Source organism: Pipistrellus hanaki (assembly GCF_964339955.1).
Source record: "Pipistrellus hanaki genome assembly, chromosome: 12".
Lineage (NCBI taxonomy): Eukaryota > Metazoa > Chordata > Mammalia > Chiroptera > Vespertilionidae > Pipistrellus > Pipistrellus hanaki.
In genome coordinates this window covers 1,587,144-1,615,121 of record NC_140514.1, presented here as the reverse complement: position 1 = coordinate 1,615,121, position 27,978 = coordinate 1,587,144, and the positions used below count along the sequence as shown (strand labels likewise).

The 27,978-nt window shown below is 47.9% G+C and overlaps 1 protein-coding gene across 1 annotated transcript in view; it reads left to right on the top strand.

Moving 5' to 3' along the window:
* Positions 1 to 27,978, top strand: part of NOL10 (nucleolar protein 10) — a 53,906-nt gene that overhangs the window by 1,546 nt on the left and 24,382 nt on the right. Inside the window, exons 2-13 of the mRNA XM_084900085.1 lie at positions 1,492 to 1,537; positions 2,100 to 2,198; positions 3,734 to 3,811; positions 4,887 to 4,924; positions 6,298 to 6,434; positions 7,742 to 7,807; positions 9,202 to 9,262; positions 9,944 to 10,029; positions 11,250 to 11,328; positions 12,466 to 12,615; positions 15,047 to 15,113; positions 18,932 to 18,984. Coding sequence (XP_084756211.1) covers positions 1,492 to 1,537; positions 2,100 to 2,198; positions 3,734 to 3,811; positions 4,887 to 4,924; positions 6,298 to 6,434; positions 7,742 to 7,807; positions 9,202 to 9,262; positions 9,944 to 10,029; positions 11,250 to 11,328; positions 12,466 to 12,615; positions 15,047 to 15,113; positions 18,932 to 18,984 — 960 coding nt within the window. The remainder of the gene's footprint in view (positions 1 to 1,491; positions 1,538 to 2,099; positions 2,199 to 3,733; positions 3,812 to 4,886; positions 4,925 to 6,297; positions 6,435 to 7,741; positions 7,808 to 9,201; positions 9,263 to 9,943; positions 10,030 to 11,249; positions 11,329 to 12,465; positions 12,616 to 15,046; positions 15,114 to 18,931; positions 18,985 to 27,978) is intronic.

The following is a 27,978-nucleotide window of genomic DNA, read 5'->3' as shown; positions in this document are numbered from 1 at the left end:
AAATCAGTAAAAAGATCTAGATCGGCGGTCGCCAGCGGGTGGTCCGAAAGGTTGGCGGCCGCCGATCTATATAGACGCCGCTTGCTGTTGGCCTGGGTCCTGCCCTGGGGAAGCAGAGTCAGTACAGCTCTTCCTCCGTGTCCCGCCGAAAGACCTGGAGCCGGCGACTAGCGCCGCCTTCCTTCTAGAATCCAGTCACAGGCCTCCTGTCTTCCACCATTCTCCACCCGTGGCCGTGCTCATCTCGTTCCCCCCACGTTTGCTGAAGTGCCTGAGCCTGGGGAGAGGTGCGCTGCCGCTGCGGCTCCTGCAGGGGAAGGGCCGAGTGAGCAGGCAGGAGAAGCTCCCCACGGGGCCGGTGCTGTGAGCGCGGGAGGAGGGCTGTAAGCGCGGGAGGAGGGCTGTGAGCGCGGGAGGAGGGCTGTGAGCTCGGGAGGAGGGCTGTGAGCGCGGGAGGAGGGCTGTGAGCGCGGGAGGAGGGCTGTGAGAGCGGGAGGAGGGCTGTGCAGGGCCGGGCTGTGGAGGGCCAGGCGTTTGGGATGCGGCCTTCAGGGAGGGCCTCTCCCAGGGTGACATTCGAGCAGAAACGGGGGTGATGAAAAGGAAGAGGTTTCTTCGTGCTGTTGGAAGTCGTTGTTGGGTTTAAATGGGGCTGCTGTGAGCGAGTTACCATGGCCGGGGAGGGCACCAGTGGGGATGGGGCAGGGCAGGGCAGGCGAGAAGTGTGCCCGTTGGTCCCGTGGATTGTCACGTGTGGGTGTCCAGCCGAGAGATGCGGGTGGCTTGGGCTAGAATGGTAGCAAAGGAGACACTAGGACTTGGTGGGACGCGGGCGGTAGGCTCATGGGACTTGCTGGTGGCGAGGAGGCGTCAGGCGAAGGAAGGGAAGAATCAGGAGAGAACTCTGGGGTTTGGAGGGGGAGCTAATGAGCCAAAGGTATCGGGGAAGGGAGAAGGAGAGAGGGATAGAAACATCAATGATGAGAGAGAATCATTGATCGGCTGCCTGCTGCACACCCCTTCCTGGGGATTGAGCCCACAACCTGGGCATCTGCCCTTGACAGGAATCGAACCTGGGACCTTTCAATCCCCAGGCCAACACTCTATCCACTGAGCCAAATTGGCTAGGGCTTAATGGCTTGTTTTTTAAAATTTCACTTAAATAGACCGAGTTCCATGTATTAGTTATAACCCATAATATTTGAAGCTTACTGTTTCTCTTAGATTGATTAGATGAATTAGTTTTCCCTTGTTTAAAATATGATACAGTTAGTTCTAAAATTTTATTGTCTAATATATGTAAATATGTTTAAGAAAAAAAATCCAGAGGATATGTTAACAGTAGGGTTAGTATTACAGGATATTTTTACTTTCTGTTATGTATTCATGTAAGGTTTCACATTTTTTAAAAATGTGAGCATGTGTTATTTTTGCCGGCAGAAAAACAATTCAAGTAAATATGTTTTTAAATAAAGACTCTGTTTTCTCTAGTGGCTTTCTGACAGGAAGAAGAGAGCGCTGCAGAAGAAAGATGTGGGTGAGTACTGCTTTCCTCTGCAGCCAGAGACTCCGGCCCTTTAGGGTCCCGGCTCTGCTGTGGAAGGGAATCTCAGTCTCCCGGCCTTTGCCTCAAGCTTGTTCGCTCAGGCTGGGTGAGACCAATTACCGGTATCCTGTCAGCTGCCTCCTTGTTGGGCATGGCTTCCTGTGAGGAGGAAAGGAATCCCGGCGGTCCACGTGAGAAACCTGGCACTCATTTATTGCTGCCGCACTCACCTGCACTCACTCACTGCAGCAGACACACTTCCTTCTTCTTAAGAAATCTCTGGTGGTTGATGTGAGTGTGGGATTTGGTTTTACCTAACTAAAAGCTAATAAGTGCATGGTCTTGATTTTGGGGGCCCTTCCCTGCGGGCCTCTCACAGTGGACCATGCCAGAGGAAGTTGCAGCCTCAAACCATTGCCGGCCTCCTTACTTTGGGCTGTGAGCACTGAGGGGGGCTGTACAGTATTAAAAATAAATAAATAAAAGCGAATCCTTAGCCTTTTACTGTTCTTAGGATCATAACAGACCAGCTGCTCCTGTTCTCTCTTTGTAGATGTCCGGAGGAGAATTGAACTTATTCAGGATTTTGAAATGCCTACTGTTTGTACCACTATTAAGGTTTCAAAAGATGGACAATATATTTTAGCAACTGGTAAGCATCTTTTTGGTTATGATTTTTGTACATTTTATCTCAGGAAATATGATGGCATAGGTCACTTTTTAAATTTCCCTATCACTTCATTATAAAAAAGATTTGAAATATTGAAAAAGTTGTACAGTGAGCCTTCATTTACCCACTCCCTGGATTCTTCAGTAGTTTGCTGTATTTGCTTCATTACATGTCTGTCTGTCCACCCAGCACCCATCCTAGTTTTTAGGGCATTTCAGAGCAAATTGCAGATATTAGTATACTCCACCCCTACATGCCTCAGAGTATATATCATTAACCCCAGTTCACTATTTACTTATGGCTTTTTAACGTAAATTTACATACGTTGACATGCACAGATATGAACTAGGATGCGTTTTGACCAATGCAACACCTGTGTAGCCAAAACCGCTCTGAAGGTCTAGAATATTCCTTCACCCAGAAGCTTCCTTGACGTCCCTCACGGTCGGCCCTGCTCCCACCCCTGCGTAGGCACCCACCGCTCTGCCTTCTCTTCTTCACTGCAGACAAGGTTAGGCTGCTCTAGAACTTTATATAATGCGGCCATGCAGCTGGGGCTTCATACTTGAGATTTATGTGTTGTCATGAGTGTCAATATGTTGTCCTTTTTAAATTACCAAGTGGCATTTCCTTGTAGGCAGAGACATTTTCCTTTTCCATCCCCATCCGTGGACACTGGCCAGGCCCTGTGTTCTGGCTGCTGCTCACAGCGCTCTGTGCTCGTGTTCAGGGGACATTGCTAGGTCCCAGGGGAGGGGTGTGTTTGGTTTGATAGGAACGGGCCAGGCTTTTCGCCAAAGTGGTCAGATCAGGTCACACTCCCACCGACAATGAAGGAGAGTTCCTAGAAAGGTCACTTTCAACATAATTTGCTGTGTCATATACTGAATGTTTTTCTGTCACTAAGGTTTTACATTAGCAGTGTTCATCGGTATCAGAGCCATGACTGTGGGAACATTTAATGTGTTACAATTTAAAACATTACCACCCAACCATTTTTGGCTGTGATTTTGGTGCATATATCCTGTGTATTGTCCATTACATTATTTTGCTGGCTTAACGCTATCCACCTTTGTCCCCTTTCAATCACTTTGTTATTTGACAGAACTTCTGTGCATCCGCATGCCAGTCTCTCTGGTTCTTTGGGAATGGTTGTTTCCTAGCCTCCGGTTTTATATTTAGAATAGACACAGTTTTATGGCTTATATAATAAAGAGCTAATATGCTCTTAATACCGTATTAGCCATTCTGATGGATAAAAGCGATTTCATTGTTGTCATCTGCTTTGTTAGCTTGTCTGTGAGGGTTGTGAATTATGTGTCTCACTTTTCCTGTGAGCTGCTTACATCCTTGCTCTTTCCCCTGGGGATGTTGGGGAGGGTTGCGTCTGAGTTCTTTCCCTTTGCTGTGGTGCAGTGAACCCTGATGCCTCTGACCCAGGTGTGCTCCGCACACCTCAGGGAGCTGACAGTGGGAGGTGTGTCTGTGGAGTTTACATCTCATTCATTTCTCTATAGGAACGTATAAACCTCGGGTTCGATGCTATGACACCTATCAGTTATCCTTGAAGTTTGAAAGGTGTTTAGATTCCGAAGGTAAGTAAAAGGTTAAACTTGAGTTCATGAAACTAGCTTTTGATGTTTGGCATCTTTTCTGCCTGTTGAAACGGGAATGGGTTGTGCATTAGTTTTCTCAGTTGTAACAAATGGCCGTGAACACCCACTGAGGAGCCCCGGGTCTGTGGGCGAACCCACCGGCTCTGCGTCCTGTGCGCAGGCTGCCTCGGGGGCCGGCCTGGTGCCACTCCTGTCTAGGGGCTCGGGAAGGAGTCCGCCCCCGGGCTTCCAGCTGGCAGGATGCAGTTTGTTGCAGTCGTAGGACTGGAGTCCCGTTTCCCACCGGCCGTCCTCCTGGGCCGTGCTCTGCCTCCAGAGGTGCCCGGCTTCCCTCCTCACTGGTCCCTCCGCCTGCAGACCCCAGCAGCTCATTGGCTCCTCCCTCTGCCAGCGGAGAAAACTGCTTTTAAAGGGCTCATGTGATTATAAATCTCCCTTCCCCATGTCATGTGACAGTCACGGGAGTGGTGTCTCATCCTGAAAAGGGGGCTTTGGACGGGAAGGTCGGTGGGTCATGCTTAGAACCCTGGCCAGCACAGAGGGCAGTGAACTGGAAACATCCAGGCTGTCCATCAGGGAAAAGAATGGGATTGTATCCTCCTAACTTGTTTCACACAATAGACTCCATGTGCTGCTAATAGCAACTGTTTTCACTCTATTTTTGTTTACCCAATACACTGTAAATGAGTGTTATCCTTTCCTAAGCAACATTTGTGAATGTTCTGTAATACCTACTTTATTTTGAACATCTCAGAAAAATTGGGTGAAAATTGAGAAGTCATTATGTTTTGTGAATTTATATTTCATTGCCTTCAGTTCTGCAGGATATCTAATTGCTCAGTACTGGGGAATTAGAAAGCTTTAAATTTTCCATTGGTGTTTGGGAGCAGCATAACGTGGCAGCTTTGCTCTCGTTTTACGTAGGGGCAAAAACAAGAAAACCCAGCAATTGTGTATAATTTTTGTGTTGAGTTAGAATCTTTGCATTAAGTTTTCCTTTTTATTAAAAACTTGAGAATTGATTGTTTTTTCCCCACTGTTTTTTATTTTTCAGTTGTCACCTTCGAAACATTGTCTGATGACTATTCAAAGGTACGCTTGATTGGTTTGTACTAGCTATCATCAATACACCAATGAGTGGAATTTAGTTTTATGATAAGTATCTATGACATTCCCATTGCTAAATTAAATGGCTGTGTAGCAAAACCTTTCATTTTCTATAAATATGTTTTAATTTATCATATGTATATGTATAGTGTGTAGTATCTTTTAAAACTGTGTAGAGATAACTTTTTCTAGTTTAATATCAAAATAAAGTTTCCATGTCACATACGAAACCTTACCTGTATTTTTAAGAATTGGTAGCAGTCATGTTTAATAACACCATTAAACATGGCGTTATTTGTCAGGTTGCTTTCATATTCATCTGTGTAAATAAAATAGCTATGCTGTATGTTTAATTTTATTAACCCTGCAAATAAAAGATCACGGCATATCCCGAAACAGGTAAAAAAAAAAAAAACCCAGCCAATTTTATACATTTTTTCTTTTCTTTCTTTGCCTTATTCGATTTCAGTGAAAAATTCTGTCACCGTGAGGGAAATTGAATTTCCTGTGCTGACATGGCTGTAAATATTGTGTTCAGTTCTGGAAACTAAGGACCATAGTTTGTCCGTTTGCCTGCAGTGGCCATTTGCCATGTGTTTGGGACATGTCATTTTATACTGCATTTGGTCCCGATAGGGATAAATTTGCTTTTACATACCACCTGGAGATTTTTTAAAAATATATATATATATTTTATTGATTTTTTTACAGAGAGGAAGGGAGAGAGAGAGCTAGAAACGTCAATGAGAGAGAAACATCGACCAGCTGCCTCCTGCACACCCCCTACCGGGGATGTGCCCGCAACCAAGGTACATGCCCTTGACCGGAATCGAACCTGGGACCTTTCAGTCTGCAGACCAACACTCTACCACTGAGCCAAACCGGCTTCGGCACCACCTGGAGATTTTAAAGATGCCTTAGTAATACATTGAAGTTGAGTTTTTACAAGTTTATCGAACCCTGTGTGATAATTGTGAGATTATCAAGATGGGAAATTACTCATTAAAGTTAGTGAGCAGTGCTTGTGTTATAAAGTGGTGGTGCTACAAAAGTGGGGGGCCATTTGTTTTTGTTTATTTATTTTTTGGGGGGAGGGGCCATTTGTTTTAAGCCTTTCAGTTAGAAGGCTAGGTTTGCAGAAAAACTGTCTGAGATGCAGGAAGGCGTTAAGTACCCACTGGAGAGGTTTGATTCTTCACACTTTAGTCATGCCGGAGCGTTGTGCATATATACTGTGTGTTCACAGAGAGAGAGGAGGGGAGGGAGACCGGAGGCTTTCCAGCATAGCCAGTTTTAGTGGTGATGACATTCACACGTCACTGGAAACCTAAGCAAGCCGCTTTCTTGTTTCGTTTCAGATTGTCTTCTTACATAACGACAGGTACATTGAGTTCCACTCGCAGTCCGGCTTCTACTACAAAACCAGAATCCCCAAGTTCGGGCGGGACTTCTCCTACCACTACCCTTCCTGCGACTTGTACTTCGTTGGCGCCAGGTAATGGGCCTGACACCTTTGTGTTCTCCTCTCCCCCGCATTTCCCCAGACAACTGCGGTTCCAACATGGAGGAGGATTAGAAGAAGAGAGAGCCATGAGGCCGCCTTTCTTGCTCACAGGGTGCACTGCACAGTGACCAGCTCTTTCAGGAACTACATCCTGACTCTCCCTGGCACGTGCTCTAATCTAGAGACATGGGCAGCCCAATAGGGCATACGAGTGGGGAAGTCCGTTTCCTAGCACCATTGCTTGGCATTTAAAAGCTTTTTATTCTTAAATGTTACCTTCTTTATGGTTATAAAAACAATACATATCCATCGTAGAAAATTGGGAAATATAAAAAAGATGTTTTATATTTAAAAATCACTCATTTAAAAATTTAATTTAAAAATTTAAAAATTTAAAAATCACTCATCCATAGGAAACCCTTAGCGATCTTTTATTGTATTTTCTTCAAGTCTTTTCATATACACACACGAGAGGCCCGATGCACACAATTCGTGCAAGAGCAGGCCCTCCTTCCCCCAGCTGCCAGCACCGCTTCCCTCACAGCCCTGGCTTCGTCCGGAAAGTCATCCAGAAGGACGTCTGATCTAATTAGTGCATTACGCTTTTATTATTATAGATATAGGAACATTTTGGATCTTGTATTCTCCATATTATTGTAAGTAATAGTCTACCTAATGACTTCATAATATTTCCTTGGCACATGGGTAGTTTAAATCACTTACATGCTTGCACAAATTCTTTTTTAGGTTTAGAGTAAGTCCACTTTTGTATTTTATTTTATTTATTTTTTAAAATATATTTTATTGATTTTTTACAGAGAGGAAGGGAGAGAGATAGAGAACTAGAAACGTCGATGAGAGAGAAACATCGACCAGCTGCCTCCTGCACACCCCCCACTGGGGATGTGCCCGCAACCCAGGTACATGCCCTTGACCGGAATCGAACCTGACGCTCTACCACTGAGCCAAACCGGTTTCGGCCACTTTTGTATTTTACAAAAGGAAGCTATGCCTTATGAGAGATACACATACACACACACATACACATACACACACACACACACACACACACACACACGAGTGGCAAAAGCAGGTTTACAGATGTTTATATGGAAAAGAATATAATAATTAATAAATAATGCAAAATTAAATTTTCATGAACTCACAACTGTAAACCTATTTTTGCCTACTTTTATATATATTTCTAAAAATTCTATTTATTAGAAAAGTTTATAGTAGTTTGCCATATTTTTTGTTGTTTTTTAGTTTGCCACATTTTTAACTTTATTATTTTGCAGCTCCGAAGTTTACAGGTTAAACTTAGAACAAGGACGGTACCTAAATCCTCTACAAACTGACGCTGCGTGAGTATTTTGCTTTTAGAAACCTGCAGTATTTATTTTGGCCAGGAGATGGAGCCAGATGCTCAAATTGTTATCAAGCAATACTCTGGGCAACTTAATTAAAAAGTAACATTAAGTTTTTTCTTAAACAAAAAATTTGCTAGAAGATCTGGTGATTTCTTGAAATTTTTAATTAAAAAAAATAGACTTGAAAGTTTTAAAACTCACTAACAATTCAGTTTATTATTTTTAGTAGTGTTCTTTAACTTTCCCTTCATGATTTTGCTTTGTGATACATTTTCTTGTGGAGAAATTGTGAGTTAACTTGGAATAACATTTAAAAATTATCATCTTTTATGTTGTTGCTAGCAGAAAGTTAAGGGTTTCCCCTCCCCCCCCCATTTTCTTTTTATACATTATTGTCTAAACTTTTATTTAAAGAGAAGTCCTTTTAGGAAGGAATCTGAATAATAATAATAATAATAATAATAATAATAATGTTGAGTAATAACAACAACAATAATAGTAAAAGGGCTTTCTATGCCAGGCATTCAGTATTTTATATGTATCAACTCATTATATAAACACATTTTTATGGTAGGTGCTATCATTGGCTACATTTTACAGATAGGGCAGCTGAGGCTCAGAGAGGGTGAGTAGTTTGAACATACAGCTGGTGAGGGATGGAGGCTGGATTCCTCCTCATCTCTGTGTACAAAGAGCTTGTTGGGTTTTCCTTACTGCTCTCACATGGTCTTTAAAGTTGGAAGAACATGTAGTGATAAAACCAAGTACATTCTCACTATTTCTTTTCACATTGACTTGAAATGCTCTTATTTTATTTAAAATGTGATAGTAACTATGATGCATTGTTGAATAATAAGTTATCTGCTCTTTAGCTGCACAGTTTTCTGTTTGTAATAACAGCAGTTATTATTGAGTGTCTTGTACACTCTAGACGCTGTGTTGAACATTTCTTAGTTTTTCCATTTAACATCACAACAACTAAATGAGTAGGTGACATCTTCAGTCTATAGACAAGGAAAAGGAGGCCTAGAGCAGTAAACCAGCTTAACCTAGCCAGACCTCAGGGTGGGCCCAGCCACAGCCCGGGGAGAAAATATACTGAGAAAGTGGAACGCGCGTTTGTTCTCGTGGCCGTGGCCGTGGCCGTGGGTTGGCGTTCCGGGAGGAAGTTCTTCGCTGTCTCATCCCCGGGAGATAGAGTGTCACCGCGGGATCGGACACTGGCGGTCGCTGTGCTCCGGGCCCTTACCGGCATGCCTGGTGTTTCACAAGCAGATCAGTGAGCACCGCGTGTCCTCTCTCCCCGCACTTGGCTGACTGCTGGTGGGAGTGTGGGTGTCCCTCCCCCTGGGGGCGCTAACATGCTCTCCCTGTTGCTTTATGTTCAGGGAGAACAACGTTTGTGACATAAACTCAGTGCACGGCCTGTTCGCCACAGGAACAGTGGAGGTGAGCGGAACTGACTGATTGTTTAAAAGTGTTTTATGTTTAATGATGAGCGAAATCATATTTAAAGACAGAGTTGCTGGGCTCCTAGGAGCCGGTGCTAATGAAGCCACAAGCCATTGCTTTGCTCTTTGTGTGGAAAGCTGCTACAGCTGCTGCGCACCGCCCCGCTTGCAGCTGATGGGGCGCACTCTGACCCTGACCTGGAGCTGGTGGGGCGTCACTGCTGGGTCCCAGCCTCTGGGGCTGTGTGGCCGCCGTTCTTGTTCTCACAGGAGGCGCTGTGTCAGGAGCCGCTCTCTGCTGCCTGTTAGTTTCCTCAGTTACTTTCCGGGGGCTGTTTCCCGGGTGAAGTGGAGATGGTGATCCTCACCCTAAAGGTCCTGGGAGAACCAGGGAGGCATCCTTCCCGCCAGCCCAGCCCTGAGACCTGGTGCCGGGGAGCAGACCCCAGCCCAAAGCCTGGCTTCCTGAGGTCCCGTGGTTGTTGGGGCTTGGGATTCGATAAGCATCGTATATCAAATTGCCAAGTATTTTCGAGGTCTTGTTTATAAAGTGGTTAATACTATAAACAGTTTTTTGATCTTTGTGTATGTTTGTTTATCATTAAGGCTTTTTCTGGTATTCATCTAAGCATTTTCCAGTAGCAGCCGCTGTTTGAAGCTGCTGTTTCTGTTTGTGTAGGGCCGAGTGGAGTGCTGGGACCCGCGGGTTCGGAGCAGAGTGGGGCTGCTGGACTGTGCGTTGAGCAGCGTCACAGCCGACTCGGAGTAAGTAGACGTGAACTTGCCGTTTAAGTACTTGTCCGCTTCTGATGTGTCAGTACTAAGTTAAGGTCGGTTACTAAAGGATGAACCTCTTAGACTTTTGTCTGAGGTTGTATTTTGTGATTATGTAAAAGCCTCCTGTGGAAGCTCTGAGCGGGTAAGCCAGATGGACTTTCTCTCTGAAGGACTTTACAAGGCAGGGGCTAGTGACAGACCCAAGAGTCACCCTGCCGAAAAGGTGCTTCCCAGGCTAAGGAGGCAAGTGCAAACTGAGGCTCGTTGTAGTTCTGGGCTGAGGCTCTAGGTGGCGGAAGAGACAAGGATGCCGGCCCTCCCCGCCTGCACTGCAGGGCCTGGTGGCAGGGACACAGGCAGAGGCGCCAGAGGAGGATCGCCAGAAGAGGACTGTAGTTGGCTTCTGACCTGTCGGCCAGCACCTTTCCACCAGAGCGTGGCTTTGGTGCTGAAGCTCGTGGCCGCTGAGGGCAGCATGGTCAGGTTCATGGCCAGCGCCATTCCTCACTCCGTGATGCTTTTACAGGTTCCAGGGCCCTGCGAGCTCCTAGTCTTTTATTTCAGCTTGCCACAGCCAACTCTGAATGGGGAATGGTATATCCCTGCCTGAATAGAGAAGGCTTGCTCTTAAGCAAAAGGGCTGCTTCTGTAACTGCCTCATCCCGGCTTAATGAGGGGGAGAGATGTTGTCAGACTGAGTCTTTAACTGGTTTTATATGTTCAGACGTTTTCATTGTTGTTTGTAGCTACTTTGAGAATATTTTTTTTTTAATATATTTTATTGATTTTACACAGAGAGGAATTGAGAGGGACAGAGAGTTAGAAACATCGATGAGAGAGAATCATCGATCAGCTGCCTCTTGCACACCCCCCACTGGGGATGTGCCCGCAACCAAGGTGCATGCCCTTGACCGGAATCAAACCCAGGACCCTTCAGTCCGCAGGCCGACGCTCTATCCACTGAGCCAAACCGGTCCCGGCTACTTTGAGAATATTCTTACAATTTCTGAAGATAACCTACAGATTTCTGAAGGTTGGTTACGTTTGTATGTAGACATTTTCACTTTGACTAGGAGAGCTTGGATGATTGCCTTCTAAAAGGAGGGGAGAGTGATTCCCCTTAGAGTGGAAGGAAAGCTTGAGAATCGGTGTGTTTCCTGGAGGAGGTTGGCTGTGTCCACGTGGAACAGGAATGCTTTGCCTTTCAGGGTGAACAGCTTACCGACCATCTCTGCCCTGAAGTTTAACGGTGCCTTGACCATGGCAGTGGGAACATCCACAGGGCAGGTAACAGCTTATTCTTCCATTGTCATTGGTTAGTTATTGTGTTCTTTCCATACGGATGATGTAGACCTACTGTGTCCCACCCTGCACGTTTGGCCAGCATTCTATTAGCTCCTCAGTGGGTGGTCTGAGAGGCTCTTGAGCGGAACTACAGGCGCCTGTGTTCTCTTGACTGTGGTTCAGAACTATTTTCCCAGAGTGTCCTGGGACAATTCTGTGGTCAAAACCGTTTGGAATCTGCCAGATTCCCACTCTTGGAGATTCATAGTGCATTTAAATATCTATTGAAGGCTCTGAGAATTCCTGTAGACAAGAAATGCATTGAATAGATCTTTCCACTATGTGTTTGACCCAGGCATCTGGCTCTCCCCCAGCACTATCTACCAGGTCCCCTGCATGGGTGATCAGGGCACAGCTCAGCACGAGTGGGTTGCTGCAGGGGTTTCAGTCCCTCCCTCCTTCCCGCCCTGGCAGAGCCCGTACATTTGTCAGTTTGCTCTCCCCTCAGATCAGGCCTGAGACCCAGCTTCCCGGACACGTACTGCCTCTGCCCTCATGGTCTGGAGAGGACCTGTCACCTGGGATGGAGATCGAGCTGCCTGGTTTCTTGCCTCTATGGCAGGGCTCAGAAGAGACAACCCCCCAAACACACACACACACACACACACACACACACACACACACCCGGTCATAGCCTTGCCATCACCATCTGCCCAGAATCTCCCAGGATGTCTTCTTTATGTCTGTCACGCTTGCTTCTGTCACTCGCTGTGACGGTGCCTGGTACATAGTAGGCCCTCAGTATATGTATTTGTTGAATTCCCAAATGACACAGATTCTTGTAGGCTTCCTTTCTGTTCCTCTCTTAGTGTAGTTCTGTAGCTCTCAGTCTCAGTGTGCTTACACACTGCGCTCAGGCTGAGCGCACACAGCAATGCACCCTGAGGGTAACGTAGGAGATTTCTCAGAGCGCTTTGCTGGCTGCCTGGGGCCTTTGTGCCCGGAGTGAGGTGTCCATTGTGCTCATAAAAAGGCACGTGGCAGGACAAATGGCAGCCATCACCTTTGTAACTTAAAAGTTGCTTTTAAGGTAAAACATTTAATTTGTTTAAACAGAAATAACTTATTTTTTTCTTTTAGGTCTTATTGTATGATCTTCGCTCAGATAAGCCACTGCTAGTGAAGGATCACCAGTATGGGCTGCCCATCAAGTCGGTCCATTTCCAGAATTCTTTAGATTTGATTTTGTCTGCAGACTCTCGAATTATCAAAATGTGGAATAAGAACTCAGTACGTATGTTTTTGTTGAAATTTTTATTGAAATAATGTTTTCTTAAGAATATTTGATGTTCTGTCCCTCAAGCTCCAAGTATTAATTAATAAGTAACAAAATCCTATATCACTGGCTTTAATCTGCCTCTGCTTTTCATTTCACAACCTAAGTATTTTGAGAAGTAAAAGGTTAGTTCATCAACTAAACAGGAAAACATTCACTCAGAGTTCTTTGCATTTGATTAATAACAAACTTAACATCTGTAGTCCAAAAGTGTCACTTTTTATTTTCTTTTAACTCGTCCTTGAGAGGAAGCGGCCTCACGTGGTGTCTCCGGGGCGAGCACAGCCTTTCCCGCGGGGCGGCCGTGCTCGGGGCAGCGGTGCCCGCGGCCCCATCGCGGCTCGGCTCCTGGTCATGGTCCCTGGCGCGGCCATTGGTTTCTGCTCACTTTCCATTTGCCCCCAAGCATTGGCCTTTCCTGAGCTTCGTCCTGTTCCCCCTGGGTCTGTGGTGGAGACAGAGTTACCTTCGGGGGGTCTGTCCCCCGTGTCCCTCCCACCGGAGCTTCTTGGCTCCGTGCCTCGGCTGGCCTGGGCTCGGCCGGGAACCCACTCAGCTGCTTGCATTGGCCGTGGGTGGGGCGGGTTTTCGTGGGAGGTTGCGTGGTGCTGTGGGCGGGTTTTCTCTGCGCTTTTTCTGTAATCCAAACTCATGCACTTAAACAATACTTGTTCTTAACACTACAAATGGGGACGTTTTATTTTTTTTGATTCATAAAATATTGGGGAAGTAGAAGTTGCCCTTGACCTGGCTTCCCTGCTGGTTCAAGGTAACGCGTGACATCAGCTTGGATGGGTCCTCCCAGGCTCCGAACTGCGGCAGGTTTCTCCTAATGCGGAGTTCGTCGTCTTGGCCCCACACTGTTACAGTCTCTTTCCCCTCCCTTTTCCGTCCCTCTCCTCCTGCTTCAGTGGGAATTGGAGAAGAAAGGAGGTAGCTGTGTGAATCTCGTTGTCTTGAATTAGAAGCTGGCTGCTGTTTTTCACTGAACACACAAGACCCGCCTTCCCCAAGCTTTACCCCCTCCCCGCCCGCCCTTTGCCGGGAAGCCTCTGCCAGTGAGCTAAGAGCCGCAGCTGGCGGGCTTGCATTGGCTCTCGGAGTCATGGCTGTAGTTGCCACAGTGAGCTTTATTTTGGCGTTGTTGTTATGACTAAGTGCACCCTCTTGATCAGCACCCACATGTCTTGGTTTTGCTTGACTGGCTTTCCTTGTTTATCTTTCTTATCACCTTTTTCCATACCCATCTTATCTTCTGTCTTTCTGTCTTACTTTCTTCTCTTACTTTCTTAAAAAATATATTTTTATTGATTTCAGAGAAGCAGGGAGAGGGAGAGAAGAAACATCAGTGATGAGAGAGAATCATTGATCAGCTGCTTCCTGTGCATGCCCCACACGGGATTGAGCCCGCAACCCAGGCATGTGCCTTGACCGGAATCCAACCTGGGACCCTTCAATCTGTAGGTTGATGCTCTATCCCAGTGTTTTTCAACCTTTTTTGGGCAAAGGCACACTTGTTTCATGAAAAAAATCACGAGGCACACCACCATTAGAAAATGTTAAAAAATTTAACTCTGTGCCTATATTGACTACATATAAAGTAATTCTCTTGAATAGGAATCAAATAAACACAAAGAAAGTATTTTATAATTACTTTATTATGAAATATTAAGTAAACAAAATAGTGAAAAATTATAAAATTCTTGTCTTGTCTGCACCTACGGCACACCAGGCAACATCTGTGCCGCGGAACAGCGGTTGAAAAACGCTGCTCTATCCATTGAGCCAAACTGGCTAGGGCCATTCTCTAAATTTTTTAAAAAGCACATTTCCCCTCTCATTTAAAATAAAAAATGTCTTAGGCTTAACTATATAATAACCATCACTTTATGTATTTACAGGATTTCGTTTTGCCAGTCATTTTGTGTTCATTATCTCATTCAGTCTCCCAAAGCCTGTGGCGTAGGTACGGGAGGGGGTGTCCTCAGTTTACCATGCTGACTGCCTCCCCTTTGGTTTCCCTGAGGAGCAGGTTTAGCCAGGGGGTGTGTCCCAGGTTAAGAGAATTTTTTAAAGTTGATGTACAACTTTATTTAAACTTTACCCTTTTCTTTTGTGTAGACAGTTTCTTTAAACTGTATTTTCTTGCATAAGTCTCCTCTTCCTCCTGTGCCTCAGTTTCTTTGTCCCTAAAATGAGAAATATTTGATAAATTGATCAAATGAATCCTCTAAGGTGTATTTAAAACTTAAATTCTATGATTCTAATTGGACGATTGTACTTCTTCACATGCCAGAGTGTGCTTGAGTTACCTCTCCACACGGGAGATCGCCAAAGGCTGTCTTCCTTTAGCTCATGATTGATTCCCGTTTGCTTCTCTTTCAGGGAAAGATATTTACCTCCTTGGAGCCAGAACATGACATCAATGATGTCTGCCTCTATCCCAACTCAGGTATGCGTGCGTAGCCGCGGCTCACTCAGCCAGGCAAATCCAAGCTATGCTTCATTTGGCTTTAAACTCAGTGTATTTCTTAAGACAGCGTTTGGCTCTGTCAGGATCGCTCTTGGCTATTGTATGGACTTGAAGAGCCAAGAGCAGGAAGGGGTGTGTGACTCAGAAAGTGGCCCTCTCAGTGACTCAGCCCTCGGCCAGCCTGGCTGTCAGTAGGAGCCGGTGACAGAGCGTAGGCAGGGGCAGTGAGATGCTGTTCCAGCTCCCTGGTGTGATGAGTGAGCGTGCGTGCGTGCGTGGGAATCCAGGTCGGGCTGGGAGAGGTCCGAGGTTGCCTGGTAATACCCAGGCTGTGAAACCACAGGTGTTGGCTTGTTGTATGCAAATTACAAGGCAGATTTTAGGATCTAACAATACCTTCAGGGCAGATCTATGAAGACTGGGGGCGCCGAAACCGGTTTGGCTCAATGGATAGAGTGATGGACTGCGGACTAAAAGGTCCTGGGTTCAATTCCGGTGAAGGGCATGTACCTTGGTTGCGGGCACATCCCCAGTGGGGGGTGTGCAAGAGGCAGCTGATCGATGATTCTCTCTCATCGATGTTTCTAACTCTCTATCCCTCTCTCTTCCTCTCTGTAAAAAATAAATTAAAAATATATTTAAAAAAAAAAAAAAAAAGACTGGGGAGTCTGAGAGAAAGTGAGAATGGTATCTGAGGACAGAGACGGGTAATTCTGATAGAGATGCAGGTGGAGAAGGAAAGTTCAATCATGTGCAGACAGCACTCTGACCTGCTGGCAGGGGCTCGGCCGCAGCGGCTAGAGGCGGCCGTAGGTTTTCGTTGGTGCTGAGGGTGGAGTGATGGTGAGGTTTGGTTGGCTTTGGGGCGAGATGGTCCAGGCGAGGGACAGTGCAAGAGGCGAGGGGACGGGGGAGGCCGCACTAGGATGGGGCAGTGCAGCGAGGCTGCAACCTGATGCCACACAACATGTGTTGGCTGATTTGGGGAAGGGGAGGCCCGAGTCCCGAGGAGGACTGCAGCTGGAAGCCGGTGGCGGTGGACAGAGAAGCTTCCATCGGCTGCCTCCTGCGCTGCCCCCACTGGGTATCGAGCCCACAATGCGGCGTGTGCCAGCGGCTTCTTAGTGCCTGGGTCAGCACCCAGCCACTGAGCCACTCCAGCCGGGCAAGGTGCTCGCTTTGAGTGACCACCAGGCTCTTCGTGGCAGGCGGCCACTTTTCTGGAAGGCGCACGTCTTAAGGGATATTTTTGGACAGAGACCATGACTTACAGTCAAATAGCTGATAGAGGCTAATCAAACACAAAACTAGCCAGATAGTTTATTCCATGTAACGGCAAGCACCGCAGGACAAGCACCCTGCCTCCCTGGGCGCCCGCGGCTGCTCACGCTCCCTGCCTCGCCCTTGCTGCAGCACGCCTCCCCCCACGCCGCTCTGTTTGTGCCTCATCATTATGAGCTGAATCATGTTAGAAAGCCGAAACGTTTCCCTTTCTTTATCTTCTCTCTTACTCACTTTGGAGTAATTACAGCCGAATCATGATGACGGCTGTGGAATGGTTTTCGCACACGGAGGCCGCTCAGAGTATTGAGAAATGGTCCCGCCCTCCTGCTCCTCCTGCACTCCTTTCTGTTGCTCATTCAGCGGCTCTGGGTCAGGGCGCCCGGAGGCGGTGCTGCCCTTGGCCTTGGGCACATCAGTTTCACTCCGTGCTTGCTGAGCTCACGGCGGGCAGGCCCACCCCCCCGGCCTGTGCTGTCAGACCGCTGGCTCCAGACCACAGGCGGAGAGGACAGACTTCCGCTCGGGAAGACCTTCAGGCTTCACGGTTGTGCAGCTCACCTGCCTTCAGGGCAGGGGGACGGCTCTGCTGTGCAGTGTGAGGTCGCCCTTATTCCGTCAGTGTGCTCCAGTGCAGAGGGAGGAGGGGTTCGGGCCCTGCCCAGGGACATCACGTGTTCCCGCTCAGAGCAGAGCTGAGCAGTGGGATGTAAAGCCCCTGGCCCGGGTTCACTCTCTCTGTCTCGCCCATCACCGCCTGCATGTCTGCCGCACCGCCTCCCCAGCCGGCGGGCCGTCTCCTCACTCACAGCTGGTTTCAGGCCTGACCCCCGGGTCGGAGGTGGCTGGTCTCTGTCCACGTGTGGCCCAGTGAGAGCCCGCTCCGTGCGGGAACGTGGCTGCGTTGATGCTCTGGCGGACAGAGCGCCGTCCCGGGGTTTGTCGGGAGCTGTGGCTGTTCCCTCGCGGAGCGGCACTGCTGGATGTTCGGTGTCCGGGTTGCCAGTGCAGCCAGGCGGCGGGCACTGCTTTGGCAAGAGCCTTCCCTTGGTGGTGCCTGGCTTTGCTCGTCTCGGGGTCTGGAGGCCTGGCCTCGCTGCCGTTGAGACGGGGGTAGCATCGCGCATCACGAAGCCCCCGTCTCCTGGGCCAGACACCGCCCGCATGAGTACAGGTTCTGAGAACGTCTCTCATTTCTGATTCGCTTTAAATTGGACACCCACCCTGCTCTTCCTGACCTCGCCGCCTGCTTTGGGTGTTTGCATGGTGGGTGTCGTGGTTGGGGAGGTGGGTCCCAGTTTAGGGCCAGCTCCCCCTTTGGAGTCGTGTCCCCCCAGATGGGCTGCAGCTGAGTTCCCCTCGGCTCTGTCAACACCTCATCCTGTCACCGCGGAGGTCACTTCTGCAGCTTTGTATGAACGAAAGAGCAGCAAAAGTACTTTCTTCAAACGTAGAATCAAAGCATTGTCCTTACCATTTGGCATATTTAGTTTTGATTACTGGTGTGATAATCCAAACATCTTCACTCTGTGGATTCCTCTATTGTATTTTACGAACGGATTTTTAAAACAAGTATAATTTGGCTGATTTTAAAAGTGTTTAAAAAACAGTGCTCTTGACTTTGCACTGGAGCTCTAAGTTCCCTAGCTCATGACAGTTGCAGTTCTGAGCTTTGTTTGCTCATCTGTGGAAGAGGGTGGTGGCGGTGCTCACCTCCCAGGCGGCTCTCGGAGATCCTCAGAGACTCCGCCGGCTGCTAACCCCGCCTCTTAACTGCCTGGTGTGGGGACGGGGAGCATCCGTGGCCGGTGTGGCGCAGAGCAGAGGGCGCAGCTGAGGCCCGGCACGCTGGCTCCTTACCGAGGGGGCTCCGCAGGCTGCTCTGCTTACAGGAAACCTGGATCGGGTGCCAGGAGGTGGTCCCTGCTGTAACTTGGCTTTCTTAAAATGCTGGCCCGAGGGACTAACTCGTTAACTACTCCGCTGGTTAACCTGTTAAAACTCCCGGAGAGTGAGTTATTTTTGTAGGTAGGAGCGGTTAGGTTTCTGTTCTGGTCTCTCAGGTGTAGTTGCACGTAGCCTTCCCCTGAGGGGGTTTGTGTTAAGTTGGTGTGACCTTGAAGGCAAACGTTAGGAGCTGCTTTGGGTGACACTTTGTGGGGATGCTGTACCTTGGTCCTGCGGTTCCTGATGGACAGAAAGAAACCCCTCTTCTTCGCTTCCGCATTTTTATGGGTCTCAGAGCACATTGACCTCCTGCTGTCGGTGTGCCTGCGTACACTGCCCCCTTCAGAACGAAGGCACACTGTGTGGCCTGCCGCTCTGGGAAGGTCCTTCCGCAGCAGGACAGGTCTCCCTGCCCGGGGAGCCCCGTGGAGGAGGCCGCAGCCGCCCCAGCCCACTCCCAGGTGCCGTGTGCACCTGCTCTGAGCGCCTCCGACGCCGCACATCGGAAAACAGTGGAAGAGGATCCTTCCCTTTTCCCACGGGTTTACCGTCTCTGTGTTTACTTTTAGGAATGCTGCTGACCGCCAACGAAACCCCCAAGATGGGCATCTATTACATTCCGGTGAGTGTGCAGAGAGGCGCTGGGACAGAAACAGGAGGGGGCGGTGCTTATTTCCACACGGGACCCGTGAGGGGCTTCGGTCTGCATGGGCTGTGTAAGTTACACGCCGCTCACTGTGCTTCCCGGAGCCGGTAAAACAACGCGTCCCTTTTATGGGAAACCACTCCATATCGCATGGAAATAGGCAGATTTCTTCAGACTTACCTTTGTTTTCAGGTATTTCATAATCTCACTCTCAGCTATTAGTGATCAAGGTCAAATTCTGAATAGAAGCCCAGTGTTCTTCTAGTCATCTCACTGTAGTTAGTTTCTTTTTAAAGTAAGTGATAGCCCTAGCTGGTTTGGCTCAGTGGATAGATCATCAGCCTCCAGACTGAAGGGTCCTGGGTTCAGTTCTGGCCAAGGACACATGCCTGGGTTTTGGGCTTGATCCCCAGTAGGGGGCATGCAGGAGGCAGCCAATCAGTAATTCTCTCTCATCATTGATGTTTTTCTCTTTCACTTTTCCTTCCTCTGTGAAATCAATAAAGAAATACATTTTTATGAAATAAAAAATATATAAAAGAAACTTAGTATTGACATGAGCAATAATGGCATGCAGTTTGCAATCCTATCGTTTGTTTTTAAATATATTTTATATTGATATTTTACAGAGAGGAAGAGAGAGGGATAGAGAGTTATAAACATCGATGAGAGAATCATCTACCAGCTGCCTCTTGCAGAACCCCCACTGGGCATGTGCCCACAACCAAGGTACATGCCCTTGACCAGAATTGAACCTGGGACCTTTAAGTCCACAGGCTGACGCTCTACCCACTGAGCCACACCGGTTTTGGCTTGTTTGTTTCTTAAAGAACTTTTCTCTTACCTTCCCTGAAAGCATCCCCACCTTTACCTTTTAGTTGACATAGGAAAGGAGCTTGGGGAATACGATCTAAACAGAATGCCGCAGAGCACAGAGTTGGCATTAGATTATGGTCGGCAAACTTCTCCCTTTCCTGAGACCTGGGAAGGGGAGAGTGAGGGAGCTGAAGATCAGAACCAGAGGGGCCAGCTCTTTAGAATCACTGTCAGCCTCCAGTTGTGAAAATTTCCCGTGTTTCTGATGGGCCTTTCAAAATAAATTTTTATTTATTTCAGAGAGGAAGGGACAGCCCTGAATACGTTTGCAGTGAGGCCATCTTACCGCTGGTGCCAAGGGCAGCGGTGCGGGTGGCAGTGGGAGGATTGCAAAGGTCGGAAGGCAGGCCTGTAACCGAGTGGGTGTGGGGAGTGAGGAAGAGACGGAGCCGCAGGCAACAGCTGGGTCCCGTGTGGGTAACTGCGCGTGAGGAGGGCATTTCCTGAGTCTGGGAAGGAAGGGGAGCAGCAAGTCCTTTCCCCTTGGCATTCTGCGTTTTATAAATGACCTTTGAAAGGAACGGACACCTGCAGGTTTTTGTTTATGCAAACCACGTATGCACATTCCTATTTATTCCAAGTGTTACAAAGTATGAGAAAGGAAAACCCCTGCTTCCCCCTTATATTATAAGCACTGTAATATTTGGATATACTGTCTTCCAGTTATGCTGATAATGTTATGTGTGCAAAGTCAGATTTTCCATGCAAATTTGTATTCGGAGAAGTATTCTAAGGCTTTACAATGACTTAACGCATTTTTAGTTATCTCCATCACAGAATCAGAACTGTAGGGGACCCGTTATTCACTTCCTGCCCTCCAGGCCTATTTCTCTGGGTGGGTTTGATGGTCCCAGCAGTGATGGTGAGAGGGCCGGATGCCAGCGAGGTGGTGAGAAACGGTGTTCTTGACAAGTGCTAGTTTATCTTCTAAGACCTTAATGTCAGCTTTCTCACTGAGATTTAACAAGAGCTGGGAGAAATATCCTGAGACCACTCCCAGGTGACTGTGCGTGTGGGGACAGTGCGAGCACAAGTCACTCGTGCCCGGCTCAGCCTGGTGCTGGGCTTGTGCTGAGTGTTCCTTCCTGAGCCACGTCCGCCTGCCGCCTCGCACCCAGTGAGGGTCAGCGCCGCGGCCTCTGCCTGGAGCCGCTCTCTGATCCTCCTTCAGAGCAAGGGGAGCCGGGGGCCTGCGCGCCTGCCACTGTCATCATATTTCCTCAGATTCCATCAGATTTCATCAGATTTCATCAGATTCCATCAGGTGTGCCGAGCGGACGCTTGGCACAGGGCTCGCTGAGGCCTCCGGGACCAGAGGATTTGAATCCATGGATCATGCCAGGCAGAGGAGGCTTGGGCTGTGATTATATTAGCATCTTATAAATCAGGCGGGAAACCATCTCCCCTTTGGGGCTGTGCAAAAAATGAACACAACCTAATGTTCTTCCAGCTTGTTAACGTTTGCCTTTCTGTCTGATACCATCTTCCTTGAATACTTAACCCATTATAGATGAAATGGAAGTCCTGATTCACTCACTCTGCCACTTACAGACTCCATAGCCAGCGAGGCTTTTATGGCCCAAGGAGAGGCCCATTGCACGGAGATTCGTGCACTAGGCCTTCCTTCCCCTGGCTGCGGCTCCGCTTTTCCTCCGGCTCCACTTTTCCTCCGACTCCGGGACTCAGCCCTCAGGCGAGGCTCCTCCGCTCAGGCCCAGAGCGGCATGGCTTTCCCACCTGGCCCCAGCAGAGAAGCCAAGCCTCTTCCGTCTTCAGGCTTCGCACCTGCATATGCAAATTAACCCACAACTTTTGTGTTAATTTGCATACATACTCCTGATTGGCTGATGGGTATTAAAAAAAATATTTCTTTTTTTATTGGTGTTGATGGACTTTCTCCAGTCTTCCCTATTTTCTCAGTAATTCACTTTGCCTCCTCAGAGACCAGGATCTGTTATTTGGTTTGTGTGCTCTTTAAATTCAAGGGCCTAATTCACTTGCTACTCCTGAGACTTAAGGCCAGAAATGGTTTTTCAGGTTTGGTTTTCCCCTGAAATGTAATTTAATCTCAGGTTGGTTCTTTACTTAGCACTGTTGGCAACTGCGTGGGCTCCCGAGGGCCTTCGGTCCCCTTCGGCACCCAAACCCAGCCAGCGGTTAGTGTCGGTCCGAGGTGAGCCCCATGTCCCCCCGGCTCCTGAGCACGCATTACCGGGTAGCTGATTGCTGGCATGCCGATGACGTGTATGCCAGAGGATAATTTTATACGTTAGGACAAGGATCGGTTCCTTTGCTCTGACAATACATCTAATCAGCCAGATCTGAGAACCTGATGTGATGTAACCGTGTTCGGGAGTGCTGGCAGATTCCTCAGAGTGGTGCCTCGTCCCAGAGATTGCGCGGTGATTCTGTTAACGGCTGACAGAAAGCCCAAAGAGAGAACTTGAAAGTAAGGGCACAACTTTCGTTGGATAATTTTAAAAATTTGTCCAAAAGTTGGCTGTGCAGCTGGGACTAGACTGTTTTAAAAGCAGCACCTTTGTTTTCCTTCCTGTGTGACCCTGCGCTGCTCAGCTGGAGCTGCGGGAGTGCTGGGCTGAGCCTCCTGTGATTTGGGTTTCAGTCAGGACCAGGATTGGTCCAGTGGATACATTTCCGGTTAGAGCCAGTTCTGCAGGCTCACTTACATTTGCTGCCTTGGTATTTGGAGAGTCTCCGGACACGAGCGCTCTTTGGCCCGCTAGTGTATGCTGAGACGACCCTGAATATATCGTGCTCATGTAGAACCCTGAAAGTGAGGATCACATTGTCATCTAAAACGCTCCTTCAGCAGAGAGCTAATAGTCATGGTGCCAGAGTGATTTTGTTAGAAATCCCCAGTTACAGAGCCAAAAGCAGCATATTCTCCTGGCACAGGGAGGTGGTACCGGGTGCAGAGAAAATTGCTCTCTGGGGATTGCCAGCACACAGAGGAGGCACAAGACAGAACACAACGGAACAAGCAGGTGCTGAAGTGTCTGCACACCCAAGGGCTTTCTGTGTGCTGTCAGGAACGGGGGAGCTCTGGAAACAGAACATTCGAGCGGAGGGAGATTGGCGGTCATCTGGTCCAGTCCAGTCCCTAATTTACAGCTCAGTCCCTAATTTTGTTCAAGGGCAAATGGCAGACCTGGATCTGAAGCCACTTCCTCCTCCACATCGCCAGGGGAAAGAGCTTAGGTTTCAGAATTAGTCTGAGCCGAGTTTGAGTATCAGCTTTGGCATTTACAAATTCCCTGACTTTGACCGAGTTCCTTACTCTGAGCTTTAGTTTCTTGGACTTCAGAAGAGGCGTGGTGGTGTAAGGAGCTGTGCGCAGTAGGTGCACTTTTTCATCGTGTGTCACGGTGCCTGGTCCGTGGTTGATGTCCATCTGGTTATTGCTGCTACAGTTTTTGCAACAACTGATCTCAAGGGGTCAGTGGCAAAGAGCACCTGCATTATGTGGACGTGGGCCTTTAAGTGCACTCCCGCTAAAGCTTTTAGAGAGAATGTGATTCTGAACAAAGTGAAGATGCGCGGAAAGGTTCTGGCAGATTCTGTGTGAGCAAGGACAATCTCTCAGGAATGCAGTATGGGCTGGCTGAATCTGTTGCAAACCATAAAACGCAGGTTGAGAAAGAACTCTCGCATGCCATTGGCTTTGCTGTTCATTATTGCAGCAGAAAGCCGTGATGCAGTCTAATTGATAAAATAAGAAATGTTTAAAAGTGAAGTTCATTTCCCCCGTTATCTCCTCACGCTGTAGAAAAGAAAGCAGAAGGAAACTTAAACACCTTTCCACCACCCAAAAGCAGACACCCTGACACTTTGCTGTATTTTTCCATCATTGTAGTCAGAAACATGATTCGTATCTTGCTTTTCCCCCAATTAATTAACATTCCCCGTGTTATTATGAGTCTTGGAGATAATTAAAAAATGGATTTTGTATATAAATATAAAAGTCATCTATAGTTCCTCCCCCCCCCCTTTAGTTATTTTTTTTAAATGTTTAAATCTTGGAAAGGAGGTAAGAAAACTATAGTCTTACTAGTCAGAGACATGCTTACTCCTATTTTTGTTATACTTTGCATTTGGGACTATTGTAGTCACATTTAGGACTACTGTAGTCACCTTCAGGGTGTTGGAGGGTGGGGGAAGAGGGAGGGAGGGAAGGAAGGAGAGAGGGTAAGTAGTCACCCAGCCACCCATTCCACTTGGTGGGCACAGGTCCCAGGCTGTACTTGAGGAAGAGCCTCTTCCGGCGAAGAGAATTCAGCCCAGCTCCCTAAGCATCATCCCTGTGGCCAGTGCCTCTTCTTGTTTTGGGAAGGTTAGTTATGCGTCGCCCTTGGTTTAATGGGGAAAGCAGCCATTTACTATTTTTTGTGGTAGGTGGTTAGAGGAAGAGCCATTTGGAAAAGGCTGCTTGGATCTGTTGTTTTCTGCAGAAGCTGTTTGGCCCCTCACCTCACAGTGTCCCCACCCTGCATGTGGTTCCGATCCTTGGAGACATGGGGTTGGGTAGGACAGGCCACTAGATGCAGGCCACGCAGGCCATTAGATGCGCTGCGTCCGGCCCTGTTCCCACCTGGGAGAAGATGCTCCTTACTCGCTGAAGGACACCCTGAGGGCTTAGGTTATCTGCTTGACTTTAGAACCTGATCTTAGGTAAGAGGTTCAAACATTGAACCATTGAACTTGAACTTCAGATATTGTCAGTGCAATGGCTAGGGTAGTTGAAAGGAAAATATAAAAAATATAGTTAATAAGTTCAGAATGGGTTGAGCACAAGCAGCATTTGAAAAAATCTGGAAGTTTTATTCAGCCAAGGAATAAATATTAAGCAGAATGTTGGCAGTGATCCACATGTGAGTGGTGTGTGGGGTGGGGGTGCAGGGTGGTCTGATGAGGGGTGATTTTGGGCTCTTAATGCTCATGGAGAAATACTTTACAGGGTGAGGGTGAGAAAGCTTAGGAAAGAGTTCAGGAATCATGTTACCATCTGAGAAGGCATGGTTTTAGGATGGAGAAAAAGACGAAGATCATGAGAAAAAGATGTTGATGTGAGGTAAAGACAAGATCGGGGCATTGGGCTGAGAAAACTGTCATTACTGAGGATGCGGGAGGGAAGGGCTGGCCTTTCAGAACTTCTAAAGGGAAGAAAAAGACAAATTTGAATGAAAAACACAATTCGTTGTGTTCACCTTTGAGCTCAACGGGCCATGTTTTAGATGTCTCGATTCATAAGAATGCAAATGGGACACATGCTTAATTTTGTCCTCCAAGAAAAACATCTTGAAGATCAAACCAAGCCTTTCAGAAAGATCTGGAAAGATAGGACATCTTATGAAAGGTAAAAGACCCAGTTTTATGAGGGGTGGGGGGGTGAGTCATGGCAGACAGGACCTAGCAGGTAGTGGAGGAGTTCGATTCCGAACACCAGGTTCCCATCACTCTTCCTGGTGGTGACGCGTTGCTTCCTACGCCAGCTCAGCAGTCTGTGCTTAATTTTATCTTCTGCGTGAGCTGGCTTTACGAGGCTTGGGGCTCTGTTTGTGATTTTTCAGTTGCGTATTCATAGCTACCAAATGGGAAGTGAGGCCCGAAAGTCCGGTGGCAATAAAGTGCTCTGTTCCCTGCAAACAAGTTGTTTGTGCCTTTGCAGAGGGGAAATGAGGGCTTCCTCTCTCCATCTCAGCACCTTCAGGCGGCAGCAGAGCATCTGAGGCTTTTTTCTCAACAAAGGAAATCCTCTCCATTTCCCATTAAAGATTATTGGGTCACAAGAATAGCAGACACAGGGGAAGCATTAATGTGTGACCCTCAGGAAGTAATTTTCTGAGCTTCCTGTCACATTTTCAAAAGTTAATTTTGTTCTGCCTCTGCAAAAACACATGTAATTTCCACATGGAAATATCTGATGCACGTATGACATGTATCTGTACTGCGTCCGATGATGCTTGTTTTGCTTTAACAGTCACACAGCTGGCATGCCGTCGTCTTTTAATAAACGGCAGCTTCCTATCAGGTTCAAGCTGTTCCGTTGGGACCCATTACTGACAGAGGTCTGGTCTCACAGCGCTGGCCTGTCCCGTCACCTTGGTGCTCGCACCTTGGAAAAGTCAGCCTCTCTACCATGCTGATTTGGAAGTGAATCTGCTGTCGGGCTCTCACCGTGTCACGTGGGTGGTGGTGACAGAACCGAGTGCTCACAACCAGGGTGTTTCTGAGTGTGCCCGGCCGCTGGAGTCACGTGGCAGTTCCATTGGTAACTGCCCTTACCTGCTCTGGTTTGTGTTGTGTTTTGTCTTTTCCTTAAAAACAGAATGCGGAAAGAGAAAAGAAAAACAATAGAATGTGGGTTATACAAATAGGTAAGAAATCGGGCCACATTCTTTTAAAAGGCCCAACTTATGCAGAAAACAATAGAAAAACTCTAGGACTTGCATTGCCTTTACCTTGGTTCCGTCTTTCTCAAATCCCAAGAAAGTTCTTTGTCTTCTGATGCCCACGTGCTCGGCGGAGAGCTCCGTGAGGGCTGTGGCCTCACTCTCCGCTGGGTCCCTGGCGCCAGGCAGTGGGCTGCTTCAGGGGCTCTCACTCCACATGCTCACGGGAAGCATGGAGAGTATTGATACTTCGTTCTTCAGAACTTACGGGAAAACTTCAAATGTACATAAAAGTAGAGAGATATATAATGACCCCCTTCTGCCCGTCTCTTCCCTTCCGTAGTATGTTACCAGCTTGCCCCCCGTGGTTTCTGGAGGGTTGGAGGTGGGATTGGCTTGTATTACTAGCATTTCAGACTGCTCTAGGAGGTTGTTGCAAACGGTTAAACAGGAATGAGTACTTGCTTTTCACATAGGCACAGGTCCTTTTAGTTAATATTTACGTTCTTGTTGAACAGAGCAGTACTCCTGGTTGGGAAAACAATGTGCAAATGACGGAGGTGAGGCGCAGTGAAAGAAAGATCCGCCTGGCTGTAGTTTGGCTTATCTGTACGCGGTTGTATCACACACCCATTCATTCAGTTGACTATGTTTTAGAGCAGCAGTCGCCAATGGTGGTCCACGGACCACTGGTGGCCCATTAGGTTCGAAAGGTCGGCGACCACTGTTTTAGAGCACAGTTAGGTTCAGTGTGAAACTGAGTGCACATGTAGTTCCCACATATTCCTTACACACACACACACACACACACGCGCGCGCGCGCGCGCGCACCCTCTTTTACCGTCAGCGCTCTGTGCCCGTGGTATGTTTGCTGTACTGGGTGAGACTCCATTGACATGTGATCACCCAGGGTCACTGGCGCTCACCCTCGGTGCTGTGCATTCTGTGGGCTGGACCAATGCACAGTGATCTGGGGCCTCCATTGTGTATCACACAGACTAGTTCCACGGTCCTCGAATCCTCTGTGCTCCGCCCGTTATCTCTCCCTTCCTCCCCCAACCCCGGCGACCACTGATCTTTCCTGTCCCACTTTTGCCTTTTTTAGAATGTCCTGAATTTGGAATGAATCAGCATGCAGCCCTCTCAGATTGTCTTCTTTCACTTAGTCACATATCTTTGTTTCCTTCGTGTCTCTCTGTGGCTTGATAGCTCATTCCTCTTTATTGCTAAGTGCTGTTCCACTGTCTGGATGTGCCACGATGTGTTTATTCACTCACCAATTGAATAAATGCTTCAGGTTTGGGCATTAAACACTGTGTGCAGCTTTGTGTGGACACAATTTTCAGCTCCTTTGGGTACATAAGCAGCAGGAGCACCAGTGCCAGGGCACAGGCCAGCGTTTGGCTCTGTGAGAATGCGTCTTCCCGGTGCCGCTGCCGCCAGGGGAGGGAGTGCCGCCCACATCGGCCGCGGCTTTGGGTGCTGCGCATCGGGTTCTAATGGTGTGTGCTTGCGTGTGCTTATTATGTAGGTTGTCGGGATTTATCTACCTAGTGTCCTCTTCATGCGTGTTCATCTCCCATTTCTGAGTTCTGTGAGCCAGCGCGCAGCAGGGCCTTCTGCAGTGGTGACAGCATGCTAGATCGCTACGTCCACATGGTGGCCGCTAGCCCTGTGCGGCTCT